Source organism: Oreochromis niloticus, linkage group LG2 (assembly GCF_001858045.2).
Source record: "Oreochromis niloticus isolate F11D_XX linkage group LG2, O_niloticus_UMD_NMBU, whole genome shotgun sequence".
NCBI classification, from domain to species: domain Eukaryota; kingdom Metazoa; phylum Chordata; class Actinopteri; order Cichliformes; family Cichlidae; genus Oreochromis; species Oreochromis niloticus.
Window position 1 is genome coordinate 24,229,691 of NC_031966.2, and position 27,369 is coordinate 24,257,059.

General features: G+C 42.9%; 3 protein-coding genes across 5 annotated transcripts in view; 2 read left to right on the forward strand and 1 right to left on the reverse strand.

Moving 5' to 3' along the window:
- Positions 1–20: 20 nt before the first annotated feature.
- bicc2 (bicaudal C homolog 2) lies at positions 21–9,604 on the reverse strand. Its single transcript, XM_005467660.4, has 19 exons — positions 9,219–9,604; positions 8,034–8,080; positions 7,585–7,654; positions 7,380–7,459; positions 7,065–7,226; positions 6,919–6,972; positions 6,453–6,668; positions 6,120–6,371; positions 5,861–5,992; positions 5,394–5,583; positions 5,154–5,287; positions 4,875–5,077; positions 4,404–4,509; positions 3,894–3,933; positions 2,474–2,637; positions 1,217–1,427; positions 953–1,122; positions 715–814; positions 21–601 (listed from the first exon to the last, which is right to left on the reverse strand). The coding sequence occupies exons 1-19, from the start codon at positions 9,493–9,495 to the stop codon at positions 471–473; spliced, it is 2,739 nt and encodes a 912-aa protein (XP_005467717.1). The 5' UTR covers positions 9,496–9,604; the 3' UTR covers positions 21–470.
- Positions 9,605–13,332: 3,728 nt separating this feature from the next.
- On the forward strand, positions 13,333–19,372 carry dele1 (DAP3 binding cell death enhancer 1). Its single transcript, XM_003444564.5, has 12 exons — positions 13,333–13,547; positions 14,118–14,235; positions 15,010–15,109; positions 15,736–15,880; positions 16,046–16,234; positions 16,362–16,444; positions 16,574–16,667; positions 16,803–16,945; positions 17,091–17,249; positions 17,816–17,908; positions 18,224–18,377; positions 18,494–19,372. The coding sequence occupies exons 1-12, from the start codon at positions 13,517–13,519 to the stop codon at positions 18,727–18,729; spliced, it is 1,545 nt and encodes a 514-aa protein (XP_003444612.1). The 5' UTR covers positions 13,333–13,516; the 3' UTR covers positions 18,730–19,372.
- Positions 19,373–19,590: 218 nt separating this feature from the next.
- The window catches only part of apbb2a (amyloid beta (A4) precursor protein-binding, family B, member 2a), a 35,612-nt gene continuing 27,833 nt past the window's right edge, over positions 19,591–27,369 (forward strand). Inside the window, exons 1-6 of one of the 3 annotated variants that reach the window (XM_005467668.3) lie at positions 19,591–19,944; positions 22,827–24,112; positions 24,658–24,860; positions 25,459–25,611; positions 25,729–25,814; positions 25,960–26,020. In XM_005467668.3, the coding sequence (XP_005467725.1) occupies positions 22,858–24,112; positions 24,658–24,860; positions 25,459–25,611; positions 25,729–25,814; positions 25,960–26,020 (1,758 nt within the window). In that variant the 5' untranslated portion in view covers positions 19,591–19,944; positions 22,827–22,857. The remainder of the gene's footprint in view (positions 19,945–22,826; positions 24,113–24,657; positions 24,861–25,458; positions 25,612–25,728; positions 25,815–25,959; positions 26,021–27,369) is intronic. The other 2 variants (XM_005467667.3, XM_005467666.4) reach the window with 2 other exon arrangements.

Consider the following 27,369-nt stretch of genomic DNA (forward strand, 5'->3'; position numbering starts at 1 on the left):
TCTCATAAAAGAAAACAGTCTTTTACAGCAACCTTTTAATTATCATCACTATGACATGGAATTTTTTCTTGTGTAAATGTTACAGTTGCATAAAGATTATGGTTAATATGGTCAAAATATAGAGTTTGCATAAGAAAGGCACTTTATGACAAAAAAAAAAAAATCAACATTTTCTCCTGTGTGCTTTGTGTAGTTCGTTTCTTGTCATAACTGAGTTCTGTATGGAAAGCCTCCTTGTCTTGAATTATTATATAAAAAAAAACTTTGGGTTACGCTGTAGAAGAAAGGCACCGTGTTTAAATATTTTACATAATTTTTGCAGTTTATCAGGATGATCTCGCACCTCTCCCTTTGTAGTAAATGAGCAGGTAAGACTTTTGTACTGGCATCATCATTGTTGTATATTTTCAGAATAGAAAATCTTAGATCTTAGAAATCTTAGAATATCTCCACATATTTGCCGTCTCCCCTCACCAGCGGTTACTCTGAGCTGCAGCTTCCACATCCATGATTCGTGGAAGTCTACCACTAGCACCACCTTCCAGGTAGCCAGGCTTCACAGCAGGTGTATCCGAGAGCCTCCTCTTGCTTTTGTTCAGTTCTGTATCAGAGGAAAAATAATCAATTTTACAAGAGGAGATGAGCACAGCTACTGCCAAAACAGAGAGAGAAGCGGATACGGCATAAATCCCGGATGAGGCTTCCGAGATTCACCTGAGATTGCTAATAACATCTTGCGCCTGGCTCCAAAGGTAGATACACCCACTTCCTTCAGATCTTCATCAGACAGAGTGAGGAATGTCTGATAGTCGATCTAGAGGAGTGCAGACCGAAGTTGCATCATGATGCTCATTTATAATGCATTAACTCTTTCGGCTTGTGTTTGCAAGCTGATGGAAAAAAAAGAGTGATTTCACAAAATGATCAAGTGCGACTCTCTGTGTGAGTTTACCTCTTGCTGTTCAAACACATCGATGTATTTGAGCAGGCCCAGTTGACCGAGCAGCTCGGCCAGGTCATCTGTCAAGTGGGGGCTGGGGCTCCGCTGACTGCAGGTCGACCCCCTCCTCTGTGAGCACACACTTTCGAAGTAGCTGCTGCCGTTGCTCGCAAAGCTCTCCGCTGAACACCAGAGGTCAAAGTTTAGAGGAAAAGGTTAAACGTAGCAGGGAGCAGGTGATCTCTGTTTAGCTGAGTGCACAGAGGTCAGACTTACAGGGCTTGTCGCTTCTGGTGCGGTTCATTGAGGAGGCAAACGCAGGAAAAGAAGACGATGAGGAGAAAGTAGTCAGAGGTGAGGATGGGGAAGATGAGGATGAGGAAGAAGAGGAACAGATGGGCTGGGATGAAGATGTGGATCCACGTCTGTCCCTCCAGTTCTCAGAGTCGCTTCCATTAGCCACCTTTCCTGTCTGAGCAGCCCAAGACTAGAAGGAGATAAAGGGAAATAGTAACAGCATTAAAGTGGACCTATTTTTGCTCTTGGACTCTATTAACTTTGCATGATGCAAGGTTAAAGATATTCCTTATTTATCTTTTACTGGGTCTTGGTGCAGCCCCTCAGTTCATCCACTGTCTGTTTTTTTTTTTCTTGTATTGCTCTGACACTTTCTCTGACAGGTTTGAAAACCAGGTGGATGTTGCTGCTGTTCTCATATCCAAACTGAAAATATGGGAATCTATAATAAGTCCCCTTATACAGGCTAATGTTGCTTTCTTCCGACAGCGTTTTGCACAATAGCGTGATCGTGTAATTTTGCCACCATCCCCTACTGTCATCTCTCCCCTGTTTCTGTCCCAGAGACAAATAGCTGCAAGTGGCCATAAACTTTCTAATGCCTGTAGATCCAAGGATTTAGCCAAATCCATTTAGCGTGTCTCTAAACCAGCTTATTTGCCACTGTGGGCTGATCTGTGACAGTAAAAGTCCTTCACTCGAATTTATCAATGCAGCGGGCATAGCAAATGCTTCCTCCCAGTTGCCTGGGTCTCAGAGGAAAATTGAACTCATTGGAGAAATGCCTCTTGCTTTCATTATCCTAAGTGAGTCTGCTTCTACATCAATGGCCAGTGGGCAGTCAGAGAGCAGCTATTCAAAAGGCTTTAAAAGAGCAGGGGAGATGAGCTGAACCAGCTCAGGTAAACAGGTCGCCAAGGAGTGCCTGTGTTGACCACACCGATGGTATCAGACGCCAGGTAATTGAGCGTACAAATTGGCAGTGCTTACCACACAGTGAGATAAATGCTCGAGACTGTTAGGGGGCAATACCAATAAATGAGACTGTGTTAGAGGGCCACCGCGGCAGCGCTTGTTTCGCTGCACTGCAGTAAAACCTTCGACTGAATTCAGTCCAACAAAAGTAGCTGTAGCTATAAATCATGAACTCTACCTATAACTTTGTACGAAAACTCAAAATGTTAATCTGTGAGACCATTTTTTCAGCTTTTAAGTAAGCAGTAGGCTCATCTGTACCTGTTGCTGGTTATTACCGGTGCTCAGGTAGGGTTTGTAGTTGCGTCTGCTGATGTTGCGAAGCTCTTTTACGGCCTCGGCTGGCATAGACTTGGAGAAGCCAAGGCCACTCCACGTGTCTGTGGGCGTGCGGACCTCTGTGACTATAGGCTTCCTCTGCATGGCTAACATAAATACACATAAACACAGAGTTAGAAAATGTGACTTTGCATGTTCAATGCGGAAAGTCTGACTGTAGTGCTGTGGCAAAAGAAGTGAATAAGGAAACACTTTTAGAAAGCTTTACAGCTTTAAATTCACATAAATGGATTTTGCAGCAAGCATCAATACTCATATCCGCAGTCTGTCTATCATAAAAATGCTTTACAGGTTTTCCACGTCTTCTTTGGTACTCTGATGTGAGCAGGCTGGGTTCATGTGTTAAATAATGAATCACGAACAGTGTTACTTCTCTTGCCAGCATGTGGCATACTTAATAAAACTCAGAGCGCTAAGACTTAGACTGGCATACGCACTCAATCGACAAACAAGTGACCCTGGGCCTCTTCCATGTGTGAATGTGTGATAAAAACTGCAACAGTACTCCATAAAGAGTGCAATATCAACAGGATTATTACTTGTAGGTTTTCATTCGGGTGTCTTTGTGTGTATTTGTGGCGTAAATGTCCCATTCATATCTTGGCATACGGGTGTCTTAATGGCTGTGAGGCAGATGGCCCATTCAAACTGCTAATTCATAATCCCATAAAGGAACACTGAGGGAATTTGGTACCATTTGGCTGCAGATCTCTTCAGTATCTCTCATTCTGCGTGAGGGATGCTACGTGTGTGTCCACGCACGCTTGTGTATGAGAGCGCACGCACAGTTCCTGGATGCATGTGTGCGCGGGTTGTCTGCATTGTGTATCTACCCCTGGTGAATTAAGTGGGAGTGCCAGTGCTACTCTATTATAACTTTGGCACACTGCAGCCCATAAACAGGCCCCCTTCATCAGTTGTCTTGGCAGTGAGCACTGCGGAAATGGGACCCCTTTATCAAATCCCTACTTCTGCTTGGGATATTAATGTGTTTCCCCTATAGCATGCTTGAATAAACTTAAAAGCCTACTTCATCTGGCTTAATCCACTGACATTAAGTATTTTTCCAGCAATGATGTGAGCAAAACATGTGATTGTTAACAGCAAAACTAAATTATTCCTGCTCCCGTTCAGCTCCAAAAACAAAACAAAAAAGTGTGCTGATGAGCAAAACAACAATATAGTTCACCAAAATCTATTTTCGTGCAACTATCTGCAGCGCAGCAACTGTGAATCAATAAAAAAGAAGGAATGCTTGCTTAGCAGTGCTAATCATTGTTGCAGAACATTTCTGAAACCGCAGCAAGACAGGAAGAAATATTAAACATTTAGGAGGACTAACCTCTGGTTGCCAGCAGTTTCTTCTTTTCATAGTCATAATCCTACAAAGTACAAACAGGAAATGGAGTAGGTAAATAATGCATGAAATTGAATTTTTTTCTTTGGTTACTGAGAGATAGGAGGATAGCGGGAACCTAATTTACAGCAGGAACAAACACTTGCATAAGAAAACACGTCCTGCTGCCGTGGCAGTAAACTTGTTAATCCTTCTTTGCATAACCTTTGCGAATGTGAGATGGGGGGAAAAATAAGAGGGGAGACAAACAAACAAAGAACTCAATTTTCAAAATCAAACTGCAAATCGATAGATAATAGACCGTGACAAAGAAAACGATCTTCCCGTTTTCAGTTTAACGTGACATTTTCAGCGTTCGCTCATCCACTGTCCTACAGAGATGTGATTATCTGTCCACTGAGCATTATCCATGACCAAAATGTCTGCCACAGACTCTGTGCATAACTTTGTGAAGAAACAAGCAAGGAAGAGACCTGCAGCTCCTGTTTTTCTCACCTCAGCCTTGAATGAGTCAGCGCGAACATTTTGAGCTAGAGTCACATCTCTCCTCAGGCTGTTCCTCCGCTCACTCCTCCCCCCCTCAGTGTCTGCGTTCAGCAATCTGGCACAGTCAGGAGGAACACGCACACGCACGCACACACAGATGGTAAAGCAAGGTTAGGTGAAAATGTGATGGCTCTGTGCAATCTTTGAGTTCTTATTAACTCTGTCTTTCACCTGGCTGCAGCAGTTCTACGGGAGGATTTCAAAGTGTCATCGTGCAGTTTAAATATAGAGTGTGTTAAATGTGAGCTGCATCATTAAAACTGCACGCTCTGTAGAGCTGATTTATATCAAAACAAACAGAAACCAAAGTCGGAGCAAGTATAAACAACAACAAAAGACTGAGAATTTTCCGGAAGTTAAGACTTTAAAGATTATGAAGAGTCATCAGAGAGTAGGTGTGTGTACCTGCAAAACGCTCACCTGTATGTTAACACCTGCCCTGTTGAATGGCGCCTGCCCTGGCTGAAAACCTTGGCAATTTCAGGACCCTGAAGGCTCCCCCTCCGACCATTCAGTCCGATCCTGCTGATGCTGCTCTTCAAAGCGTCACACGTCTCAGACGATGACATCGCCACAACCTCAGAGCTCTCATGCTGACCAAACTGGTCCTCATTTTCCAGAATCTGAAAAAGACAATTGGAACTTTTCAGAAGAATTTCACATTGTGTTTTGTCATTTTGAACATTAACAGTGAAACACCTTCTCCAGAGGTCGACCATCTGTTCCCTTCGGCCCTGTCCTAGCCTCCTCAGTGGGAGAGGTGAGGCCTGGTGGAGGTGAGGGGCGTGGCTTTGTACTGTTTGGCATCTCTGTAGCAGGAACAGTCACGGAGCCTGATCAGCAAGAAGAAGGGTGATATGAATGAATCAGTATGAAGCAGAAAACTTTAAAAAAGAATTATTCTGATTGCAAAAACAAATCACGTGTTAATGCTCTCACCCTGTTCAGACAGGCGAAGCTGCTGCAGCAACATATTGAGCCAGTAGCTGGTCAGCCCACTGCTAGGTAGCAGAGAGCCAGGGGTCATTTCAGCTATCTTAACAGTCTCAGAGGAATCCAGCCCCAGGAGCAGACAGCGGGCCTCATAGAGGCAGGAAATATTCCTTTCCAGACCTTTCACCACAACTGACTGACAATTATAAACCAACACAGATTTTTAGATCAGTACTCAACTCAGCAGAAAACTACAGGGAGAATAATTTGCATTCAAAATCAAAGAAATATTTCAGGGCAGGTTTTTATCAATACAAAGCCTAAGAAATAAACAATCACAAACTCTACAGTGCAGTCCTGGATTAGTGCCTGAAAAGGTGGGACTGACAGCCAATTAAACAATCTAATTAGCATTTTTTTTTTTTCAGTTGTGTCTCAAACAATAAGCATCAGAGCCGCGAGGTAAAATGTACCTTGCTGGTCTGTTTTACTTTGGGCTTGACGCTAATGAAGACTCCAAGGTTTTGCATCATCTGAGCCAGCTTACAAGGATCGGCCTCCCCATCTTCACGCATGTCAAACATCAAACACACAGGCAGACAGTCCTATTGTGTACACAAATATGCAAACATCACACAGATTGCAAAAGTATCAAACATTAAAAGCAGCAAAGTTTTCTCAGCATTGTTTTTTAGCAATTATGCACACACAAAATAAACAGCCCTGCTGTACCATGAGCTGCTGCCGAGCCAGACAAACCCCATCAGGGCTGCCCTGAATGAGCAGCGAGGGAGGACTCTGAGGGGCGCTGAGGTCCGGTAGGATGATCTGGGTCTGGGTCTGGTGCATAACGCTCAGGAAGTGAGCGCCATTCTGTCCCAGCAGGAATAGGTGCTGCTGGGAGGTGACGTCCAGCTGGCTGCTGACTATACCGCCTGCAACCTCTGCTCCCACCAGGAGGTCCATCAAGATGCAGGTCGCCTTCTGTGAGGTTATGATATATATAGTCACGACATGATACTTAAACCTCATTACCCAGTAGTCTCCTTAATCTTTAATGCTAACCTTGACAACATCTGCGTTGCCCTGCAGACCCCAGACGGTGCAGCAGCTTCCATAAAAGGGCGGCTGGGTTTGAGGCTGGGGTGGCATGGCCCTGAAGCTCACACTGACCCCCAGAGTCTGTACTACCTGCTGGATAAGTGGTGAACCTGGATCTGGCAGCGCCTGCGGCACAAGACTCACTGGCAAGTCAAAGGTCAAGGATAGCGGCTGGAGGTCCTGGGATAAGAAAGGTAAGGGTTCGATGAGAAGGAGACACAGAAGGGAGGGATAATGAAGAGGTGGGAGAGAAACAAAGACAGAGACAAGACAGGCAGTGCTTTGACAGATATACCTGTCCTTTTTGTGTCAGCCATCCTCTTAATCACTCTATTGATCTTTGCGTCTGACAGGAGTGAAAATATTGAGTGTTGAGATAAATAACAATCTATTCTGTGCAGTTTGCTCAAATTACACATTGACAACTCACTCTTATCCTCCTCCTGGCTTCCTCTACGCCTTCTACGGGCCCAGCGATGGACACCTGATAATTCATAAATAAATAGCATGTAAACGAATTTGTTTTCAGTTTCCTGTCATAGTGGCAGCGGTTAGTGGAATTAAAATGCCACCCACTTGGTTGCTTTTCTCTCCAGTAGCATTGTGACGGTTGGAGTCAGGGAAATGAATATGACAGGATGTGACCTCCATCACTTTTTTGATATTCCCTCCGCCTTTTCCAATCACATGAGAATGCTCCGTATAGGCCACGTCCATTTTTAGAGTCACCTTGTTTACCTGGTTTTATATAAACGCTGGTTATTTGAGCAGATTTCAGTTCAATACTGGCTTTAACATAAAAAAAAACAAAACATAAAACTACTTTTATTATAAGCTTGCATTCCTCTATGGATTCTTGACATTGTAAATATGAAGCACCAGCAACCTCACCCTGGTTTCCAACACTTCTAGTATCTTCCTTTTGGCTTCCAGGACATTAGCTCTCTTCCCTTCCACCTTCACGTGTGGATCTAGGTGGAAACAATAGATGGAAAATGATAAATCTCTGTTAACAAACACACACACAAAGCTGTGGGAAAAGCACAAAACAAAGAGCACTGATTTTGGTGTGAACGGAACATGAAGAATTTGCCACCTTTCTTTGACTTGGCTCCTATCTTCAGTTTGGATGGCCATTTCACCTGAGTGTTAGTTTCTCTCATTACCTGTGAAAGCACGGACAATAGAAGAGCGTGAGAAACAAAGAAGCTGCTATCACTCTATGCAGGAAAGATACACACAGGCAAATCGTAACAGTTACAATGAGAACACACACATTCAGAGAACACAGCAGATCTTAGGATACAAAGCTGCCTCCACCTCCAATTATCACCTCCATAAAATCTGTAATCACTGAATGAAGAGCATCCAACAAGTAATAAAACTGCAGCAGGGATGTTTTCACTGGTCAAAGATAAATTTAACCATGAGGCTTTAAAACACTAGTGATTACACTGTCAGTGGTTTTTACAAAGGAAAACAGCCAAATATTATTAGTTGTTTGGTTTAGGAATAAAGTGTTTGAATGTGTGGAGAGCCACTTACTCTCTCAAAAAACTCCTCTCCCGTCTCAACACCCTCATGCTTTGGAGCTGAAAGACAGTAGGCATGTTAAAAATGAGGCAGATAAAGATAAAATAAACCCCTAATAAAACCCCGCAGAGCGATTTGTCAGGTTGTATTGGTCGCCGCGCAATGTTCAATATGACGCATGTGAACACAAAGTCTGCATTTCAATGTTGACTTGGCTGAAATTTGTCAAGCCAGTGGAACAAGAGGTTGCTGGGAACATAAACAATTTTAAAAGGCCATTGCTCCATGGTGACATTTACAGGGTTCAGGGGGAGCCCCAGGAACGCCTTCAACCCCCTCCTTTTATCACTACGGGTTACGCTGGCCAGAGCTGAGGAATGAGAAGAAAACAGTGTGGGGTGGAGCAAAAGGTGGTGGTTAGGAAAGGCAGCCACAAATTAGCCTGGAGACAACTAATCACATCAATGGCATTTGCTGACGCAAATACCTCCCACTTTACCCAAACAAAAAGAAAAAAAAGTTTTAAAGTACAAAACCAAGGGGAGGGAGGGGGGTGTACAAAAATCAGTGTGAAGGCCTGAATACGGTGTGACAGATTATTACCTAAAGGGTTGAGATGGGATGTTTACTGCCTGATTGAGGCTGCTCAAACAGCAGTGAAAGCAGAAGTCCCAGCTGCGCACGCATTAAAAACCAAGCCGCAGTTATCAGAGCTGAAGCACTTTCCCATCAAGCGCAAACATCAGCTTGTGTCTACAGCAGTGGCACGCTGTCAGAAAGAGTTTCCCCGGTGACACAGGGGAGGCATTTGTCATAAACCCACCAAGCAGCTATAACTAACAGAGGCAGTTACCTCAGCTTCACAGACGGGAATGATAATAGCCAAAAGGACCTGCGAATGCATAAGCAATTGCAGGTCATAAATCACAATGATGCAGCAACAGGGGTTTAGTGGATGGCAGTTACTGATGGCGACAACAAGGGCACAGGCGGCTGGAGGGCCCCACAGGCGCACAGGGTCAGGTAACAAGGTCAATGAGGAGCACAGGATAGGATAGGTATCAAAATAACACAAAATTCAGATGTTGTAGAGTTCAAGGCAGACTGTGAGAATGAAGTCGATAAGAAAGCCCTGAAGTTCAGGCACATAGCGCTGACAGCTCCATCCTTAAAAATTGATCATCGCATTTAACTCACCATACAACATGGTCTCCAGCTTCTTCCTATCGATCCTGAATCTCTCCTCCACCCACTCTGGGTCCAAACTCTTCCCTTTTGTATTCTCCTGCTCCGAATCACAGCTTCTTCCCACTTCTTCATGTTCCTCATCCTCTTTTTCCTCTCTGTCACACTGGGTCTCGCCCAGCTCAGCTTCTGCCTCAGAGTTGGGTTTTAGGCTGTCTTCCAAGTCAGGCTGCTGGGGTGCTACAGTGGTCGGGACTGGAGAGCTTTCCTCTGTGGTAGTGGTGGCCATAGCAGGACTGAGCCCTTGTCAGTGGTTTTGTGTGTGTGTGTGTGTGTGTGTGTGTTTCTGAGGAGTATGTGTGCATGTGTGTGACCAAGGAGACCAGCAGGGACAGAAAAAAGGGAGAGAGGGGCAAGAAACACCCCCTGCGTCTTTTTTTTCTTTAAAAAAACATCCCCCGCCCCCTTCACTTAGTTTGGTACACAAATCTAACTCTTTCTCTGCCCGTTCAAGCTTTAGGAGCCTTGAAGGACTTGCCTCTTTGGCTTTCATTGCACAGATGGATAAAAGTAGCACCGGCACACAGTGTCTTCTCTATTGTAGTGACTGCAGAAAGGCTAAGACAATACAACTTCAAGTAAGGCTCACTTTTCTCAGAACAAATCCTCAGTAATCCTCACTTCAGTGTCCACAGATTATCTGGATTGATAGTCAAGGTCCAATGATAAGTCAGGACACAAAACTCACTCACACAGACACACACACACAGCTTCACATCAGCGCACACAGCTAACAAAATAAACAGGTCTTCCAGCCACCTCAGATCATGTCTGCACTCCCTCCCCGTCCTCTAAATGAGACACAGAGGGCTTCAGATTCCAGAGGTCGGGGTGAAAGCGATCAGAGGGGTGTAATGCAGCGATTTTTCAAAAAAAAAGCTTTCAATTCCTGTCTGTACTGGAAAAAGTCTTACTATCTGTAACTCTACCAACAGAATACTGTAAAATATGAAAACATATATACTGTATCAAAGTATGATCACATCGTAGTGTCAGCAGTGTCATTTACTGTTCCAGGTAACACATTTGTAACTACTTCATATGTATCTCTCAGATCATGTATCAGGTTTTTGTTGGATTTTGTCCTATTTTCTTTCAGATACTGTTTCCCTAATTTCTTTTGAGGACATATTGCACAGCATGCCAAAATATGGCACAATTTTAGTTAACAGCTCTCTGGGAATCACCTTGCTGGTGTAAAATTACTGATTTATGCTTGTCAAATGGTATTATCTTTGATCTTTAGCAAAGATTAACCTAAAGATATGGGAACAAATTATGTGATTTTGTGACAAACCTAAAGATACAGTTTAAAAAAAAGCTTCCTTGCTAATCTGTCTGTTATGTATAGAAATAATCTTTATTCATTTTTTTGGTTAGGTACGTTTTTCATGCTCGAATGAGTCAAAGGTCTGTGTTAAGTGGCTTAACAAGTGGGATCAGGCTGAAAATGAAGGAATAGCAGCCAATGTTCAAAGCATAACTTTGAAAGATGTCAAACACCTGGAAAAAAATGAAATCTGGCTCACTGGAAGCAAAATATGAAGTATTGAGGGAGTGGCTCAAAACCTTTACACAGTGCTGTATTTTCTTTATTAGCTACTCATATGAGTCGGATTCTGATTAGTCTTTGAACCACTGCAAATACTAAGGACTGTTGTAACACAAAGCATGAATCTCTAAAAATAAATGTAGCTATCAGATAACAGCGGTGAAGCGAGTTTCTGCTGTCATAAACTGCTTAAAATGGACAAAATAAAAGAGCAAATGAGATTTCTGAATTTGTTTAGCACTTATTATTAAGTCCCCTCACTGCTTTAAATGTCTCACATTTGAGAGCTGAAGTGCAGATTGTATTATGAGCAAAAACAAACTGCTCAATTAGTCAGCACTTGTGGGACTGTGCCTCCAGCTCACCCTGATGTTTTTCCATATTGCCTAGACAAATCTGGCCCCAGGCGAAGCAGCAAACACTATCTGGCTGTGCAGCGATCTTGCTAACGTTACAAACTACTTCAGGCTAGACTTATTTGCCTGAGGAGGATCGTAAATGAAAGACATGATGACTTTGTCACCATGGCAACTGGTCAGGGAGTGAGTTATTCAAAGTTTAATCTGTCTTTACAATTGCAGACCTCTTACCTCCCGCCCCTTGTTTAGTCCCATCTGACGGGAAGGATGTGGGTTTCCAGTAAAGCACAGGGGTGTGCGTCACCGTTTGATCAACATGGAGGGCAGAGAAGGCCAAACGCTCCAGCAGAGTGACTGATGAGGATGAGCTCTGGATGGTTGCTTAGATCAGCCCCTCAATTCATCAATGATTCAGATCAGGAGCATCTTATTCTCCTTATTCGTGAGACCACCTTACCAAGTGGGCACTCTGATCCTTGGAAATCTTAAGCAGGTCTTACGAGTGCTGATGTGTGTGAGAGAAGTGCTACAGATGCAAAAATAATAATAATATAAAAAAAGGCCCATAGTGCAGTTAATCCTTAATCAGATACTATCAGTTATGCAGGGACTTCATTAAAAAGTCAGTTTTTGCTTTCCTAATGAGCAGACTCTTTAAAAAAACTTGTAATTTTTAGAATTATTTAAAAACTGTTTAAGCCCTGCTGCAATAATAAACTAATAAATTGTGAAGTATGGACTGTATCACATGCATTTGCTTATTTATTCAGTCAATATCTCAACGTGTGCCCTCGTATTTAAAAGTCAAGCCGTGTGTTGCTGTGGATGCAATATGAAATATAGCTCACACTTTTGCCAGTGTACTGCAAAGATAATAGTCTTTCTACAAAGTCTTGTTGCCACTGAACCTTAAGATTAAAGAAAACTTTACCAAGAACTTATGGGGGGTGTCTTTCAATTGAGTTTTTGTTGTTGGTTGTGTTCCCCCCGTGTCCTCTCTGGTCTGTCAGTTAACTTCACAACTCATTGGAGGCGTTTTAATTAAAGTTGTGGTAAATGATTAACTCATTTACTCACTAATGGCTGGATTCTGCAGTAACATTTCTTCTTCTGTCTCTTAGATGGTGTTATGATCTGCTACAAGAAAAGCATTAATGTCATCTGTCACCAGGATTAAACATTGCAGCTGGTCTCAATCTACATTGTCTTTGTGCAGAAAATCATCTCAAATCTAAAGCTAAATAAAGTAGAACAGATCTAGATCTGTTCAGATTACTGCTGAGCCTTCTTCGCTTACCCACAGTGTCAAAACATTTTTTTCATTGTATTCAGTGAGGATATATTAAGATTGCTATAATATACCATCAAGCATTGCACTGTACACAGGACTTCTAGCCACAGCTCACATGCCGATCTTGACCATAGCTAGGCTTTGAAGTCATAACATATCAATAAAAATATGGAAAAAAAAATGTAAAAGAAAGAAAAAAAGACAAAACAAAAATAATTATAACAATAGAAACAACAGTAACTAGTACCAATAAATGATAAACTTTTATAAACATCTGTTAGGAACAACAGAAGATCATTTTTAGTGATCACAGATTTGCATTTGTTTAAGTAATAATTTTGCCTTGGAATTAAACATCTTAAAATCACTTAATGTAATTCAATTTTATCTTCATGTATCCCCAGATAAAAAGCGATCGTTGTTTGTGGAACGACAGGAGAAATAAAGAGATGGTCCATAACTACTAAGACACACAGAACAGCAATGCGCAAAAAATCCAGTATATTCACATGGTGTAAAAGAAGAACAATAATATGGCCTCATACAAATCTGCAGTCTTCATGTAGTACCTAGGAGATATCCAGTAATAACAATAATAATAATAATAATAATAATAATAATAATAATAATAATAATAATAATATCAGTGCACAGTTCCTACAATACAAAAAACTGTGGGTGACTCAGTTCATGAAAACAAAAAATATATACATTGTTTTTCTCTTCACTAAATGAAATAACTTATCACATGACAATAAACTTCTCAAATTTCCAGAAACCTAAGCGTCTAAGTGCTCTGAACGTGTAATACCCTCATACACCGCAAGTGGGTGCTGTGAAGATGCAACTGCAGGTGCATCGGTTGCGTAAACCCGCCACCCTCCACTTCCGGGTCGGTATTTTTACGGCACAACTCGTGACGGGTTTTTATTTACCACCAGAACTGGAAGAAATCCGTTAGCGGTATGGAGCCGTACGGACCCCAGATAACTTAAACAGGCCAGTGCGGACATAACCTTTCATATAAAGGAGCCGTTAGAGACACACCATGTGGAGGCTCCACGGTTTTGTTGGAAGAGGTGAGAGAAAAGTCGAGAACGCCCCTTTTTTTCTTTTCTCTTTCTACACTGAAGTTAATTATTATCAACGTTTCGGAGTTTACCACGCGTTTATTAACAGAAAACTCGGGTTATTAAAGTTACTAATCTGTTGTACGGAGCTAAAAGCTAGGGTTAGCTCCTGTTGCAAAACTTGCTAATCCATTCATTGTCAATGGCACGAAGACCTACTTCACAGAGTCCAGAGTTAACATACCCCAACACTACCTGTCGTGTGTGCCACACGCCAACACATCTGGATTCCCCTCTGGATTGCACTGCCCACGTCTTAGCTCATTATTCGATCTAAATGTTCAGAAAAAAGGTTTCAGAATAATTATTAAAGGCAATGTCGGTTCTTTAGAAATGCGTTGTTGTTATTGTGGTTGCAGTGCATAGCGGTCCAGCTGCGGTGCAAAATGATCTGTCTCTCAATGATTATAAACAACTGAAGTAATTAGGCCGTGATAAGTAAGTTACAGAGAATGCTTTGTAGTTCTGAGGAGGCTGTCTCCTAATTACATTGTCTAACTTTCTGCCGTTTTTGCTCAGTTCTGCATCGATATCATGGCAACAACACCCTGCGACTGCCCCAAAACCACCATGTGGAGGACGAGGTCATCAACAGCTCAGCTGTCCTCTCCACCTCTCGACACCCCCCTGACAACAGGTACTCCTCCTCTCCACGCCTCCTTTCTTCTTTTACCTGTTCACTTTAGCTGTGGAATAGGACAATGGAAGACTAGAAAGTAAGGGGAAAGGAATATACAAGGCGAGCTTTGAGCATCTCCCTTTGATGTCCAAACTTTATTGCCCTCAAAATGCAGGCCATATCATCAGGTTACGAAAAAAGAACCTTTGAAATAGGGTAAAACCTCAGACTCTGCCCTCATTGCTGTCCTTTCCTGTTTCTTTAGCCCCACTTTGAACCTATTTTGCCCTTGCTGCTGCCCTTTCAGCTGGTTGCGTCATCCAGAAGCTTCTGCTTTGTGTGTGTGTGTGTGTGTGTGTGTGTGTGTGTGTATGAACAGTGCAAGTCAAGGGAACAGAAACAAAGCTGCCTGCCTCAAACACAGATTTCATGCAGTGGCTTAATACAGTAGACTGGAAATACAGACATGTGGAAAAGAAAGTTTTCACAGGATTTTGTGCAGTCCTATGGAAAAAAAACCTTAACTGCTTAACTGCTTCTGTGGCGGGATCGTGAGAGAGGTGTGCAAAAATAAATGCAGTGAACTGTAGAAGGAGAAGGAAGAGTGAGTCATAATTCCTCCACAAAGATGTGAGAGACTGATAAAGTCATACAGAAAACAATTCAAGTTACGGCTGCTAAAGGTGGTTGTACTAGCTGTTGAAAGGGTGTACTAATATTTTCACCTGACTGCTGCACAGAATCCTGTGCAAATCCTCTTTTTCTCATTACTCTCTGCTTTGTTTATCGCAGATCTCAGGAAGAGGAGGATGGAGAGAGGAGGAAGCAGAGGACCTTTCAGTCCAAGTATGCTGAGTTTCCACGTTACACGGCCCTGGATGCTGTGGGATGGGTAAGTAATGTGTTGTTGCATTTGAAATACAAACATGTAACCAAACATATTTATTATCATGTCCTGCATCACTTTTTCTGTGTCATTAACTTTATCAGGAATTACCTTCATGTTCTAATAAGAAAGTTGTCAGGACACATGTGACGGCTGCTATTGATTTAATATATTCAGATGGTAACATTCTTCAAGACAAAAGCCACTAAAACGACTGCTAAACATCAACATCATCAACACAAGAGCTGCACAGTTTGCTGCACACACTGCTGAAATCCACAGTATCTGCATTCAGTGTGTTCTGACTCCTTTAGCACAGCTCAGTGGTTTCACTTTGTAACTGCTTTTTAAGATACAGCAAGGGCAGACATCAGTGGGCCAGCAGGTCAGACCCAGCTATTTACCCCAGAGGACAGTTTGCTCTCATGTTGCTGCAAGCAAAACAATAGCTGCACTATGCTTTTGTCATAAGACGGATGTCCACTATCTCTGAAATTTTCATGTTTTATTCACATGGACCGATTACTCATGAGTTTTAGCTGAAATAGAAACCTCTCTGTCACACTTGGTTGGCCATTCCAGGCAAGGGTGCACTACTCCTACATCAGATGTTCTCATTTGTTTGTCTGCAGGGTGCAGCAGCAGTTCTGTTCATGCAGCTCTGCAGGAGGATCCACTCCCAGTTCTCCTCAAGCACAGAGCCCAGTCCAAGCCCTGGAGCCCTGGCAGCACCCTCCACTCTACACAAGTGTGGCTACCACATCCTACTAGAGATCTGTGAGTTCTTCTGCATTGTTGTAGCTTTGGAGTAGATGTACATGAAGCAGATCCCGTGGCAAAATCGTTTCATACAGTGGACATGTAACTGTTTCCACTAAAAAACCACTTCTATCTTTTAACTTGTGTCCTGGCTATTTTGTTGCTTTTGCTCTCTTTGCGCAGTATCAAGACATGATGTCCTGCCCAGAGGAAGGAATGTGCTGTGTCTGCAGGGGATGCTAGAGAGACAGACCCAAGATCAGTCCCCAACTCAGAGCAGTGACAGTGACAGCAGCAGCAGCACACAGGACCATCTGACTGCCATCTCTGACCACCAGACGGAACTCCTGATCCACGATGCACTTATACCAGGTTGGTTCTGTGATTGTCATAGTTTAAAGATTGCTTAAAAGTATCTTTTTTTTAAAAAAAAAAAAACATTTTATTAATTTATATTTTATGAAATAGAAAAATCAATCAAGTACTTCTTGACTTGTAGAGGATGAACTCCTGTCAGCTTCCTGTCCGCTGCAGGATGACGCCAGCCAAGACAAGGCAGAGAAACCCGACACCAGTGATGAGGTGAATCTTCATCATTTAGTTTGTCAACTTTAAAGAAAGGTTGTTTTTTTTTTTTGTACTTTCAAAAAACAGACTTGACCTTTTGTCTTATGTTTATTATTCTGTTTTTATCCTCTTTAATGTTTCCAGGAAATGTTGTCTGATGAAGAGAGGCTGGCAGCAGCAGCACTGAACCTCAGACGTGTGGAAGACGTCGCCGTTCCTGTTGTCCTCAACATAATTGGTAATTATTTATCAGCGCACTTATAAACTTAACACATACTGCTGTTGGAGTCAAATGAAATGGCCTTTGCACGGTTATTTTTTTCCTCCTGTATGTTCCCTTATTTCCTGTTCTATATCTCCTTGTGTACAACAGGTATAGAAAACGCCAAGAGGGAAAACCACCAGGAAGCTTTCACCTGTTTTCTCGCTGCAGCTCAGCAGGGCTACAGCAAAGCCCAGTTTAACGTGGCAGTGTGCTATGAGAAAGGAAGAGGAGTGAGCAAGAACAAGGAGAAGGTGAGACCCCAGCCCTCACTTTTATAGCAAAATTTTGCTTTTGTGAACCATGTAAATGTATAAAATTAAGCATTAATTATTTACTTCTTATTATATTAATTTCCTAATTGCATTATTGTAATATCTCCTGTGATGTCTCTTTAAGGCTCTGCACTATTATAGGCAGGCAGCCGTGAGTGGCCACAGACAAGCTCAGTACCGCTGTGCAAAGTTGCTCCTGACCAGCAGAGGGCACCAGAGTCCAGAGGAGCTGAGCACAGCCATCGACCTTCTGGAACAAGCTGCTGCAGCTGGGCTGACCAAGGTAAGAGTCATGATCAGTTTCTCCCAGAGTACCATTGCAACTCTAGTACATTTATATATTATATTGTGTAATTGAAAAAAAACAACAATTCAATATGGAAGTATTCAGCATGTTGTATTTGGAAAAGTAGTCAGTTATCTAGAGTTACATTTGAAAAATGTAGAAATCAAATAGCTGATCATGCAAATACAATTTTTCATTCATATTTTTTCCCTGGAACAAAACTTATCTGAGAAAGTAAAGCATTTGTTTACAGACTGTTATTGATACCTCTGCTGGCTCTCTCCACCTCTATTATCTCAGCACTGAGAGATAATATATTTTTTTTTTTTTTACATTCCAAGATTTTTGCCTTTTAAAATTAAATAAGCTGAAAGCATCAAACAACTGGCTCAAACTCCACCTGGAGTCTTTTTTTCCTTCTATCTTTAAGCATCTCTTATTTGTTATTCAAGCACATTCACTGCTATCAGCATGTATCAGGTTTATTTTTTATTTTTTTATTTTTTTGCTGATGTTGGCGCTTCCTTATTGAATTAAATCAACTTTCCATTTCTCCTCTTCAGGCTCAGCTCTGCCTGGCCTCCATCTACGCCCAGGATACAGTGAAATATGGTTGTAAGTCCATCCAGAACCTGGAGATGGCGGCAGAGAGTGGCGTGAGTGCTTCCTTTAGATGTTTCTAGACTTTAATCAATGGCTTTATCTCACAGATCGCCTCCCCTTTTAGAGTCGATCATGCTGGAGGTTGTCGGGATATCTGATAGGAAAAGATCCCGACAGTCTCCTGGTTTTTGATAATTAAAAGAATCTGCAGTTACAAATGTTTTGCAACTTTCTGGTGCAGTTGTGTTAAAGATTATAATCAGTTACTGTTTTTACAATTCATTTAGGGCTAGTTTTGCTGACTGTACATTTAAAGTTTGCCCTGGAAGGTTTACCTACTTGAATCGCATGTTTCCTTGTGTTCTCAGGATGACACTGCCCAGCTCTTCTTGGGAAATTGCTATGAGAGCGGCTTTGTTGTGCAGCAGAACTTGAGGACAGCTATCAAATTTTACAAACAAGCCGCTCGAGCGGGCAACAAGCAAGCTGAGAGATTACTGAGGCCTCCTAATGAAACCTATAGTAAGGATGCAAAAAATGTGCACTAGTGTTAATCACTGCATTTTTGTAGTACAGTTTCAGTGAGCCAAACAACAGTGATAATACTTTTATTTTTCCTTTTCTGTCTCCATCTGTAGCAGAAGAATCAGTGTTGCGGTCCATCCATTCAGCTCCATGTTTCTCAAAGACATTCTCTCCTCTGCCAAGCTGTGTCCCTCCCTCCACAAGTCAACCCACCACCCTCCCTCCCCTGCCTCACTCCTGGAGCACCGGGAACCTCAGCGGGCTCCCATCGTTATCCTCCATACCCCTCCATCTCCATTCTCCGAGCACTGAGAGAAGAAGCTGCCAGTGGACTGTAGGAATAGGATAAATACCGCGAGCCTGCCGCATGACAGATTGAGGAATGTATTTCAAAGTATGAATGAGTTTTCAGAAACCTGGGAAAGGTCAAAGTGTGTTAGGTGTGTGAGGTCTGAATTGGAGTGAATTGCTTTTATACTCAAAAAAGAAACAAGTTTTATTTAGTTTTTAAAAGATGTGAGTTATTTTTTTATGTCAGAAAGAGCTGTGGAGCAAAAGGTCTTGGAATCGGAGAAGAAAGCCATCTGTCATTTGTTTTTGTACACTACAGTTTTGTTTCTTACAAGCTTCCCTCTGCTAAGTTCTCCAGTATATGCCTTTTGGGTGGATCAGGTGGTTACTAGTTTCCCTCCTTGCTAATAAGGAATTAATCACACACAGAGAGGTATCTGATATCTTCTGTCTACTGCAGACAATAATGCCAACTTTAAACCTCTGAAACTGAGGAAGTGCTTCACATGAATGTTATATTTTAACCTTAAATAATATAATATAATTATGTCTTTAGGTTAAACGGTTCAGTGTGGCTTGCCGTTGTAAAAGAAAGACTGCATGCTTGTGATAAACCAACCAAAGGGAAAATGAATGCACTGTGAGGAGGATGTTGTGTTGTCAAACGCGCACATTTAAATAAAAAAAACGATCTTAAAGGCTGCCTGGCTTTTTTTTTTTAATCATTATTTTAATACTCATCACAAAACTGGCTTCAAATGGTAGTTTCTCTGTATTCAGTGTTGCAAAACAACATTTGTCAGACTTGGAAATGGCTTTTCTTTTTTAATCACAGTCAGGTGTGCTCGAGCACCAGAAGCCATGCATTTTTCCTCAGACTTCTGTATGACGTAAGAGTCGGATGATGTGTGATTCCATTACCTGAGTCGCAAAATAACACCGGTATATTGATTGCGATTGCGTCTCCTTCCGTGCACCCGAGCGTCCTGCGTTCTCGGCTCCGATTGGTCGGCTGGCTGAAGAGCTCCACAGCGCCACGCCACTCCGGGATCCTCTGGCGCAGAGAGAAAGCGCAGCTTGGCCGCCTGCGAGCAAGGAGCCGGGCTGGGAGGGTTTATGATGTGATGTGATATGATAATACGGGCGGCCGGCTGCTGTTACGGGCGGACTCGGCAGTTAAAAAGCGGCCGCTGACTTCAGCCCTGCTCACTAGTGTGTGTCTGTGTCGTCGGCGGAAAAGCAAGCGCAGAAGCCCCGGAGGCTGACCGAAGCGGTGAGTGGATGTAAATAGATGCTCTCGATGGGATGCGCTCCCCTCCCAGTGCGGCGGCGGCGGCGGTGGTGCTGGTGGTGGTGGTGATGGGGCTAGAGAGAGAGGAGGGGAGGCTGGATGCTAAAGATTCACTGCGTCTGTTCACGTATTGACAGATTATCTTCCGCAATAATGGCATTTACGGCGATCCATCCGCGCATTTCGCTAGATTTAAAGATGGGGTGCCTCCGATTTGTCAGTGAGGGGAGTTTATTAAGGAGGCAGCAAGAAGCGGGGAGCTAGAATACTCCACCCATGACATCATCGACTTTTTCAAGTTCATTTCCCCTCCTGCTTGAGCTTTCATCTGTTGCACTTGCTTCTGCGCTGAGGAAAGGAGGGCCCACCATAACAAGTTGGTTTCCCAACACATCTATACATATATATATTTAGAAATTATGTGTTAATGTCTAAAGCTATAACACACAAGAAACTGATCTTTTCCTTTTTTGATGACCTTTAGGTGAAAACACTTTTATGTAATCCCCACTATAGGCAACAAATGAGCAAAAAAGAGTCATAATCTAACACTTACCTCCAAAACTAGTACTAGTATGCTTTTCCTGTCAATACCTTTTTAAAATTTTTAGCAGTCTTCTTTGTCATCCATGTAAATCTGCTCATTTCCTCACTAACTTTGGTGTCACGTTCACATTTTGCATCATCACAACAGACAATGCAGCGGCCGCCAAGTATCAGCAGCATGAACTGAGACTGAGACTCAACTGTTTAATAAGGATCCACGTTGCTAACATCTTGTGCATCTCATGAATGACCTCTGCTGTTACACAGCACAACAGATTTATTGAGGACAACAGTTTCACTACCTCTGTGCGTTAACTGTGCCCTCACTGTCCAGCAAATTGCTGTGTCATCCTCCCCGCTTTATCCCTCTTATAACCATCCTTTCTCCTCCACACACTCCCTTCACATATTCTCCTTGCTCCACTTTTATTTAAGCGGCATAGACCTGGCTGCGCTGTTGTAGAGGAAGAAGAGAAGGAAAAGAAAAGGCCGTTATCTCTGTTTAGGATTATCCAGTTTGTCTGCGGCTCATACCCGACACAAATATGGGTGAAAGGGATGATTTGGAGTTGTGTTGATTCAATCAGTGTATTTGTTAGGATTTTTATATTCAGTAGGTTGCAGCATATTTTGTTGCCATCTAATTTAAGGCTTGTATTGCTCAGATGTCCCATTTTGTGTGTTTTAGTCATATATTAGTGCATCTGTATGTGAAACTACAGGCAACAGAATTTAGGACATAGCATTAAAATGTGACTTTAAGGATCTTTACATGACAGTAGAAAAAGAGCATTGCTTGAGACATGGCATGGCACAGGTAGTCTGCACCTGTTGACCTGACTTGATTGTGTTTATGTCTGAGTCACAGGCGTGGAGAGAGGAGTGCAGGTTCAGCACAAACTGGGTTACAGAGGCGACAACAGCCACCCAGAGGGAGGAGAGCAGATAGGGGCCCCCGCATGGACAAAAGCGCACTGTCCTGGGAATCTGCTCTCTTTAACTTACCGCCTCCATCTTTTCCCAAGATCTTGTCAGGCTTTGAAATCTGCTGTGTCTGACTTTTCCATGTTTCTAAGTAGAGTTGCCAGTGATGACTCCAGCATTGTTTGAGATGCGTGCATTTGTGAAAAGATGTTTATACATTAAGACTGCGTGTCTGGGCATGTTTTTCCCTGCCTCTATTAGTTGTTTACCAGCTTTCTGCAGGGTGGTAGCCTAATTAAATTATCTAAAAACGTGTCACATCTTAAGAGCAGGGTGATTTTCTGCCGCTGTCTTTGTTTCTATCCATCTGTCTGCATTCTGCATCACAAAGCTGATCCACCCAGAGATAAAAGAGACACAGCTAGCTAGTTAGCAGGAGTTGGCTGGCACTTCTCCTCCCCACAGACCAGCTTACCGCTCAGCTCGGGCTTTGAATGTCAGTCCTAGTTGAATACATTGAGGGTCTGACTCACTCCAGATATCATACAAATGCATTCCAGCTACATGACTTTGATGCAGTGTTTCTTTTTAACACTTCAGAAGTGACACCTTGTGTGTAAAAGGGGTGTGAGGCTGGAAGAGGATCTGCACCATCGTGCATTGATCAAAGCCTCTGAGACTGGTCAAGCCACAGGAAGAGAGATGATCAGTTGTGAGGCTGGGGAAATGTGTCAGCCTGATAATGTTGCACATTAAATGATTTCAGGGAGCAGTTATTCCAAGCAGGCAGCATTAAAAAAGCAATATTATATCATGTAATATGTAAAAGTAATCATTTGGGAAAAGCATGCAAGCAGGAGAGTTCAGAGAAACAAGGATTTTAAAAATATAATAACCCAGTGACTAAACAATAGGCAGTTGTAGAGTAAGTGGGCGTAAAATAATCTTGCAACCACAAAAAAAGCTCTTAGAATAAAGTGAGTGAGCAGTAAGGCTTCAGGGCTGGTTGATATTTATAAATCTTTCATTTTAAAAACATATGTTAAATAAGTGTATAATAAATGTGGTTTTATGTAATGTTTTTGTCAATCCATATATTATTTGACTCAATAAACCTTTTTTAAATTAGACTACATAGCTCAAAGTGCCTCATTTGGAAAGACCAAAACATCACCAAGACTTTTTTAAGGTAGTATAGTCAGTGAACCCTTTTGGGGTTGGGTCGGGAAGAGCATCCGGTGTTAAAAATCTGCTGTGGCAAACATGGCAGAAGTCGAAAATAGCTCCTCTTCATGCTTAATCAATACTGGCAAAAAAAATAATTAGATATAAAGCTGCAGGTCAGGTTTTAATGTGTTACATAACCTCTAACAGGGCATCTCTTCTCCCATCAGCTCTATCTCTGCAGTGATTTTCCAGTCAGCCATGATGTCAGTAAAAACTCCTCCCCTCTCCCGCTCTGGCTCCTCGCCCTCCACCGTTGGTCTAGCGAATCGCAGTGGGGCCTCTGCCACCCCTCCGACCTCTCTCAGCCTTCGCTCATCATACAATCAGCTGCTTGGACGAGATGTCATCAAGGAGTCCATGGAAACCGGAAGTTCGGCCACCTTGCCGAAGAGCCGCCAGAGGTACGCGATGACCAGCGTGCGCAGCGCCATGGGGATAAGCGACAACTTGGCTTTGCTGTCTAAAAACCAACCTGTAACCAGGGGACGCGGCCTTCCCACCAAGTCCTCCTCCAGCTCCGCCCTTTATTCCTCTTCTTCCTCTTCCTCGCTGTTTAATACAACTAACCCGAAACTGGCGAAGAATGGTGCCAACATGCAGAGACGAGCTGAGAGCCAGCAGTTGGAGCTCAGCAGGGCCAATACAGAGGGAAAAATTGACAATGATCTCATCAATAATCCCACTTCAGACTGGCTAGAATTTGAGAAAGATAACTCGCAGCTTCCGCCCTTTCGAAGAAGGACCAAGAGCTTCTTGGAGTACCATGGAAAGGGCTGGGATCTGGACCTAAACCAGGGAAACAAAGAGGACAAGGGGGAAAAGAAGCAGCAGCCCTCCCCAGAGAAGGAACAGGCTAGTCCTGTGAAAGAAAGGGAGAGTCAGAAGGAGGAGAAGGCCAGCAGCAAGCAAACCTGCCCGGAAGAGAAGGAGGAGGTTGAGCCGGTGGCGGAGGAGGATGAAGAAAATGATGAGCCCACACCGACACCAAGACAGCCATTGCTACCTGTGGTAGTCGAAGCCCCTCTTTCCTCCACCTCCTCTTCTTCTAGCAACAGCCCAGAGTGGGTTCCAGACAACCACAACCACCTGCAGAATCAAGTTCCAGCCCAGGTCAAAGAGGAGCTCTGCGCCCAGGTTCAGGCTAGCCCACGCAGCCCTGCAAAGCCTCCCCGAAGCACCCAGCCCCGGGTGATCAAGGTGGAGCTACACCCCAACAACGAGAACCAGTTTCTTCAGCAGTACCCACCCTCTTCACCTAAACAGGCCAGAGCTGCAGAGAAGACCACACCTACCAGGAATCGGGCGCCCCCTCCTCAGCCTGAGCCAGAAACCGGCCTTCCAAAAGTGGGCTTAAGAATGGATCTGACTCCCGAGACTCCATCAGAAGATGAAGACTCCAGTTGGACCACCCTATCTCAGGAGTCACCCTCTCCACAGACTCCAAAAGAGACAGGTTCAGTATATATATCTGTGTGTGTGTTTATCTTTCCATCTGATCGTTCCCTTGAAAAATTTGCATATCTGTGTCAGCCTTTAATCATGCCTCAATTACACCCTCCTTTCATTCCTCCTCTCTCGCCATCTCTCTACCTCCTACAGACTGTCTGATCTGGAAATTTACCAAAAGCATCACATTAAGCAAGCAAGTCACTTACTCCAGTGAAATACTGCTGGAACCTTTAAGCCCCCTGTAAGCCCCATGTGGTGCAGAGCGTGATTAGGATGGGCATAAGGACAGGATAGTGCAGATAGCAGTTTGTGAAAATGGAAGAGAAAAAAGGAAGAAGAGAAGACGAGGGCTGGCTGTAGTAAAGTATCATTGTAGAGTATAAAGCACAAGTTCAGGAACAGGCTGACCACATCTATCTTGGCCACAGCAGTTTGTGTGTTATATATGTGTGTGTATCTTGTTGGTTTTGTTTGTTTGTTTGCTTTATTATCTGTGTGTAATACTATCTGAATGATAGTATGTGTTTATTTGTCACTGTCATCCTGCAGCAGATGTATGGGTTGAAGGGGAGCTGCCCCCAGGCTGGCGGGAGATCTCTGACTCATCAGAGGTCTATTTTTGGCACGTGCCCACCGGCACTACGCAGTACGACCGACCTGTTGCCTCAAGCAACCAACACACCGTTTCTAGCAATGATGCTGAGAATGACCCACAACAGGTCACACAGGACTCGCTTAAGCCACCCAATGAGGTGAGAGGACCCAGAGAACTAAACAGACCTAAAGATTAAAAGCACCTTTAAAAGTACAATGAGATCTTTTATGAATAAGGTCTTCACAGCATTATGTATCTTAACGCTCTCGGTCCCCAGTCAGTCAGGATTTAATTCTGCTGAATGTTAGTCACAGAAAACAGATGTAGATGCAGATGTATAAAAATAATGTATTAATACAGATACTTTTAAAAGGTTCCCTGCATTTTTTTTGAGAGAAATTTATGTTTAGATGTTCGCTATGTGGAATTTTCTTCCTTTGGAGATGTCGATCCACATCCTTCTACATAACAACAAGCAGATGCTGATGAACAGTAAGATGTGGTTGAAAGGTCTGAAAAACCTTCAATTTACAAATTCATTTAAAAAAAATGTTGCTTTATCGAAAAAGTCCACGAAGTGGCTTGTAAAAAACCCCAACACAAATGAAAAGACAGGCTTTACCATCTTCTGTGTTGTGTTCAGAAAGAATCCTCCATATCTGAAAGCAGCTGATGATCAATGATGTACCTTCCATCATCATTCTGTTTGTGCAGCTCACGGTCTCTCTGTCGTCACCCATCTGTCTCTCCCACAGCGCCCCAGCAGCCTGATATCCGACAGCTCCGTGGAGCCGGTCCCCTCGCCCTCTGGATCCTCCCCCTCCCCTTCATCCTCCTCCTCTACCCCTTTCAATGACATCACCTCTTCTGTACAAAGTCTCAACACCACCACCACCTGCACAGCCAACGTAAGTCGCACTTATTGAAACTGTCTCTTTTTTTATTTGAGGAGAAGTGGGTTGTTTAAAAATACAAACAAAGATTTATTTCCTTTCTGAATATCTGTTTTTTTTTTCATGCTCCAGGATCTGAAGGACTATCCAGTCTATCCTGATCCCAGTCTTAAGGCGTTTGAAGGAGCTACTCTCCGCTATGCTTCACTCAAGCTCAAGTAATAGTCACAGACATACTCACACTCAGTGCTACAGACTTTCTTCTTGTGTAGCAAGGCCTCGGTCGTGATATTTTGCATGTATTCAAGTGTAAAATATTATTTTAATGTGGCTGTTATTTTAATCCCTGATGTTTCTCTGCAGCCCTCCTGCCCAGCTAGAGACAGTGGACCTCAACAGCACATTCTCTGATCCGGAGGCAATGGTAAGTTCAAAACAACAACATATAATAACACAGGCTTAATAATGACATCTTAAATTACTATAATATGCTGGGATTTTTACTAAATAAAAATGCTCACTGAATAGAGAGCATTCTTTATAGTTTGATTATTTGTTTTCTTGTGGTTTATTATAGCCAGCAGGGACGAAGTTACAGGCGTTTATGATACAGTTTAAAAACTTTAACCTTTCAAAAAAAAAAAAGAAAAGAAAATACTGCTGATGAGAGGAAGTCACCAGGCAGTTCATGCAATGATGTAATGCACCTGCTCCTTGCTCTCTCTTTCTGTTTGCTGCAGTGCCACACAGTGGTCACTTTGTGAACTGACAGATGGTGAATGCATCCACAGCAAAAGTATTTTTAACTGCCCCCCTGTGGACGAATTTTATGTACACATGCTTAAGCATAGAGTAGCTGTGATCACTGAATATAAGAGCAGGCAGCCTAATGGGCTAATGGAAGGGGATGCTACTTAACATTCAGATAAAGAACAACAGAGAGAGCAGTCTTTTGAGTGGAAGTTGTTCGCTTAGATGGAACAAAATTGAGTATATTACAGCAAAATTATTTATATTGTGTGCATGTTCTCGTATTGTCTGGATCCCCCCCGACTCCATTTAGATATCTCTGAGGGAATTGTGGGGATTCAGATATGAACTTAGAAAGTGTGAAAGTTTATTGAGGAAGAAACCCAAAGAGAATATTATGGCCAGTGGAAAAGAGATTGTGTGTGTGGGTGTGTGTGACAGCTTAAGAAATGCCTCCTCTTCTCAGCAGAAAAAAACTCCTTGATATGTTAGTGAGCGAGGAAGAGAAGAGAGGATGGTGATAGCTGCTGACCTGAGGCAGTCCACACAAAATCGCACACGCACACACAAACACACACAGTCTTTCATAGTTCATGTGTTGCCTTTCACGTCAAACAACCCTCAGTTACGTCTCTGATGGCTCATTTGTGGCAAGTTGTTCCTGCACGCTACGCTCTCCCACTGTAAGCATTATTAAATTAAAAGTGAAACTTCTGTGTGTGTCTCATATTCATGCGCTGTATGGGCTCGTGTACCTTGGTTAAAATTAAAATAAATGATAACAGCAATTATTGAAGTGTTTTGTGCACCTTTGTTTGTATTTATAATAAGATTCTAACCATCATGTTACATTCTGAGATCTTTAATCATGGCAGCATTCAACAACAAGAAACACGAGCACTTATGCAGGTTTTAAATAAACAACCAGGGTGCTTAAACCAATTTTAAAATGATCACCAAACATATCCAGTAAACTCGATCATGACAGTCTGTGGCGTGACATCCTGGACCTGACTCGTGTGC

What these genes read in the sequence shown, in the direction of transcription:
- dele1 (XM_003444564.5), top strand. Translation starts at nt 13,517, where the DNA reads ATGTGGAGGCTCCACGGTTTTGTTGGAAGAG. An exon ending in CCCTGGATGCTGTGGGATGG is followed by an intron (nt 15,110 to 15,735) that starts GTAAGTAATGTG and finishes GTTTGTCTGCAG; the next exon opens with GGTGCAGCAGCAGTTCTGTT. An exon ending in CTGCAGCTGGGCTGACCAAG is followed by an intron (nt 17,250 to 17,815) that starts GTAAGAGTCATG and finishes TCTCCTCTTCAG; the next exon opens with GCTCAGCTCTGCCTGGCCTC.
- bicc2 (XM_005467660.4), bottom strand. Translation starts at nt 9,495, where the DNA reads ATGGCCACCACTACCACAGAGGAAAGCTCTCCAGTCCCGACCACTGTA. An exon ending in AAGCCAGGAGGAGGATAAGA is followed by an intron (nt 6,669 to 6,918) that starts GTGAGTTGTCAA and finishes TTCTTATCCCAG; the next exon opens with GACCTCCAGCCGCTATCCTT. An exon ending in GATGTTATTAGCAATCTCAG is followed by an intron (nt 602 to 714) that starts GTGAATCTCGGA and finishes CCTCTGATACAG; the next exon opens with AACTGAACAAAAGCAAGAGG.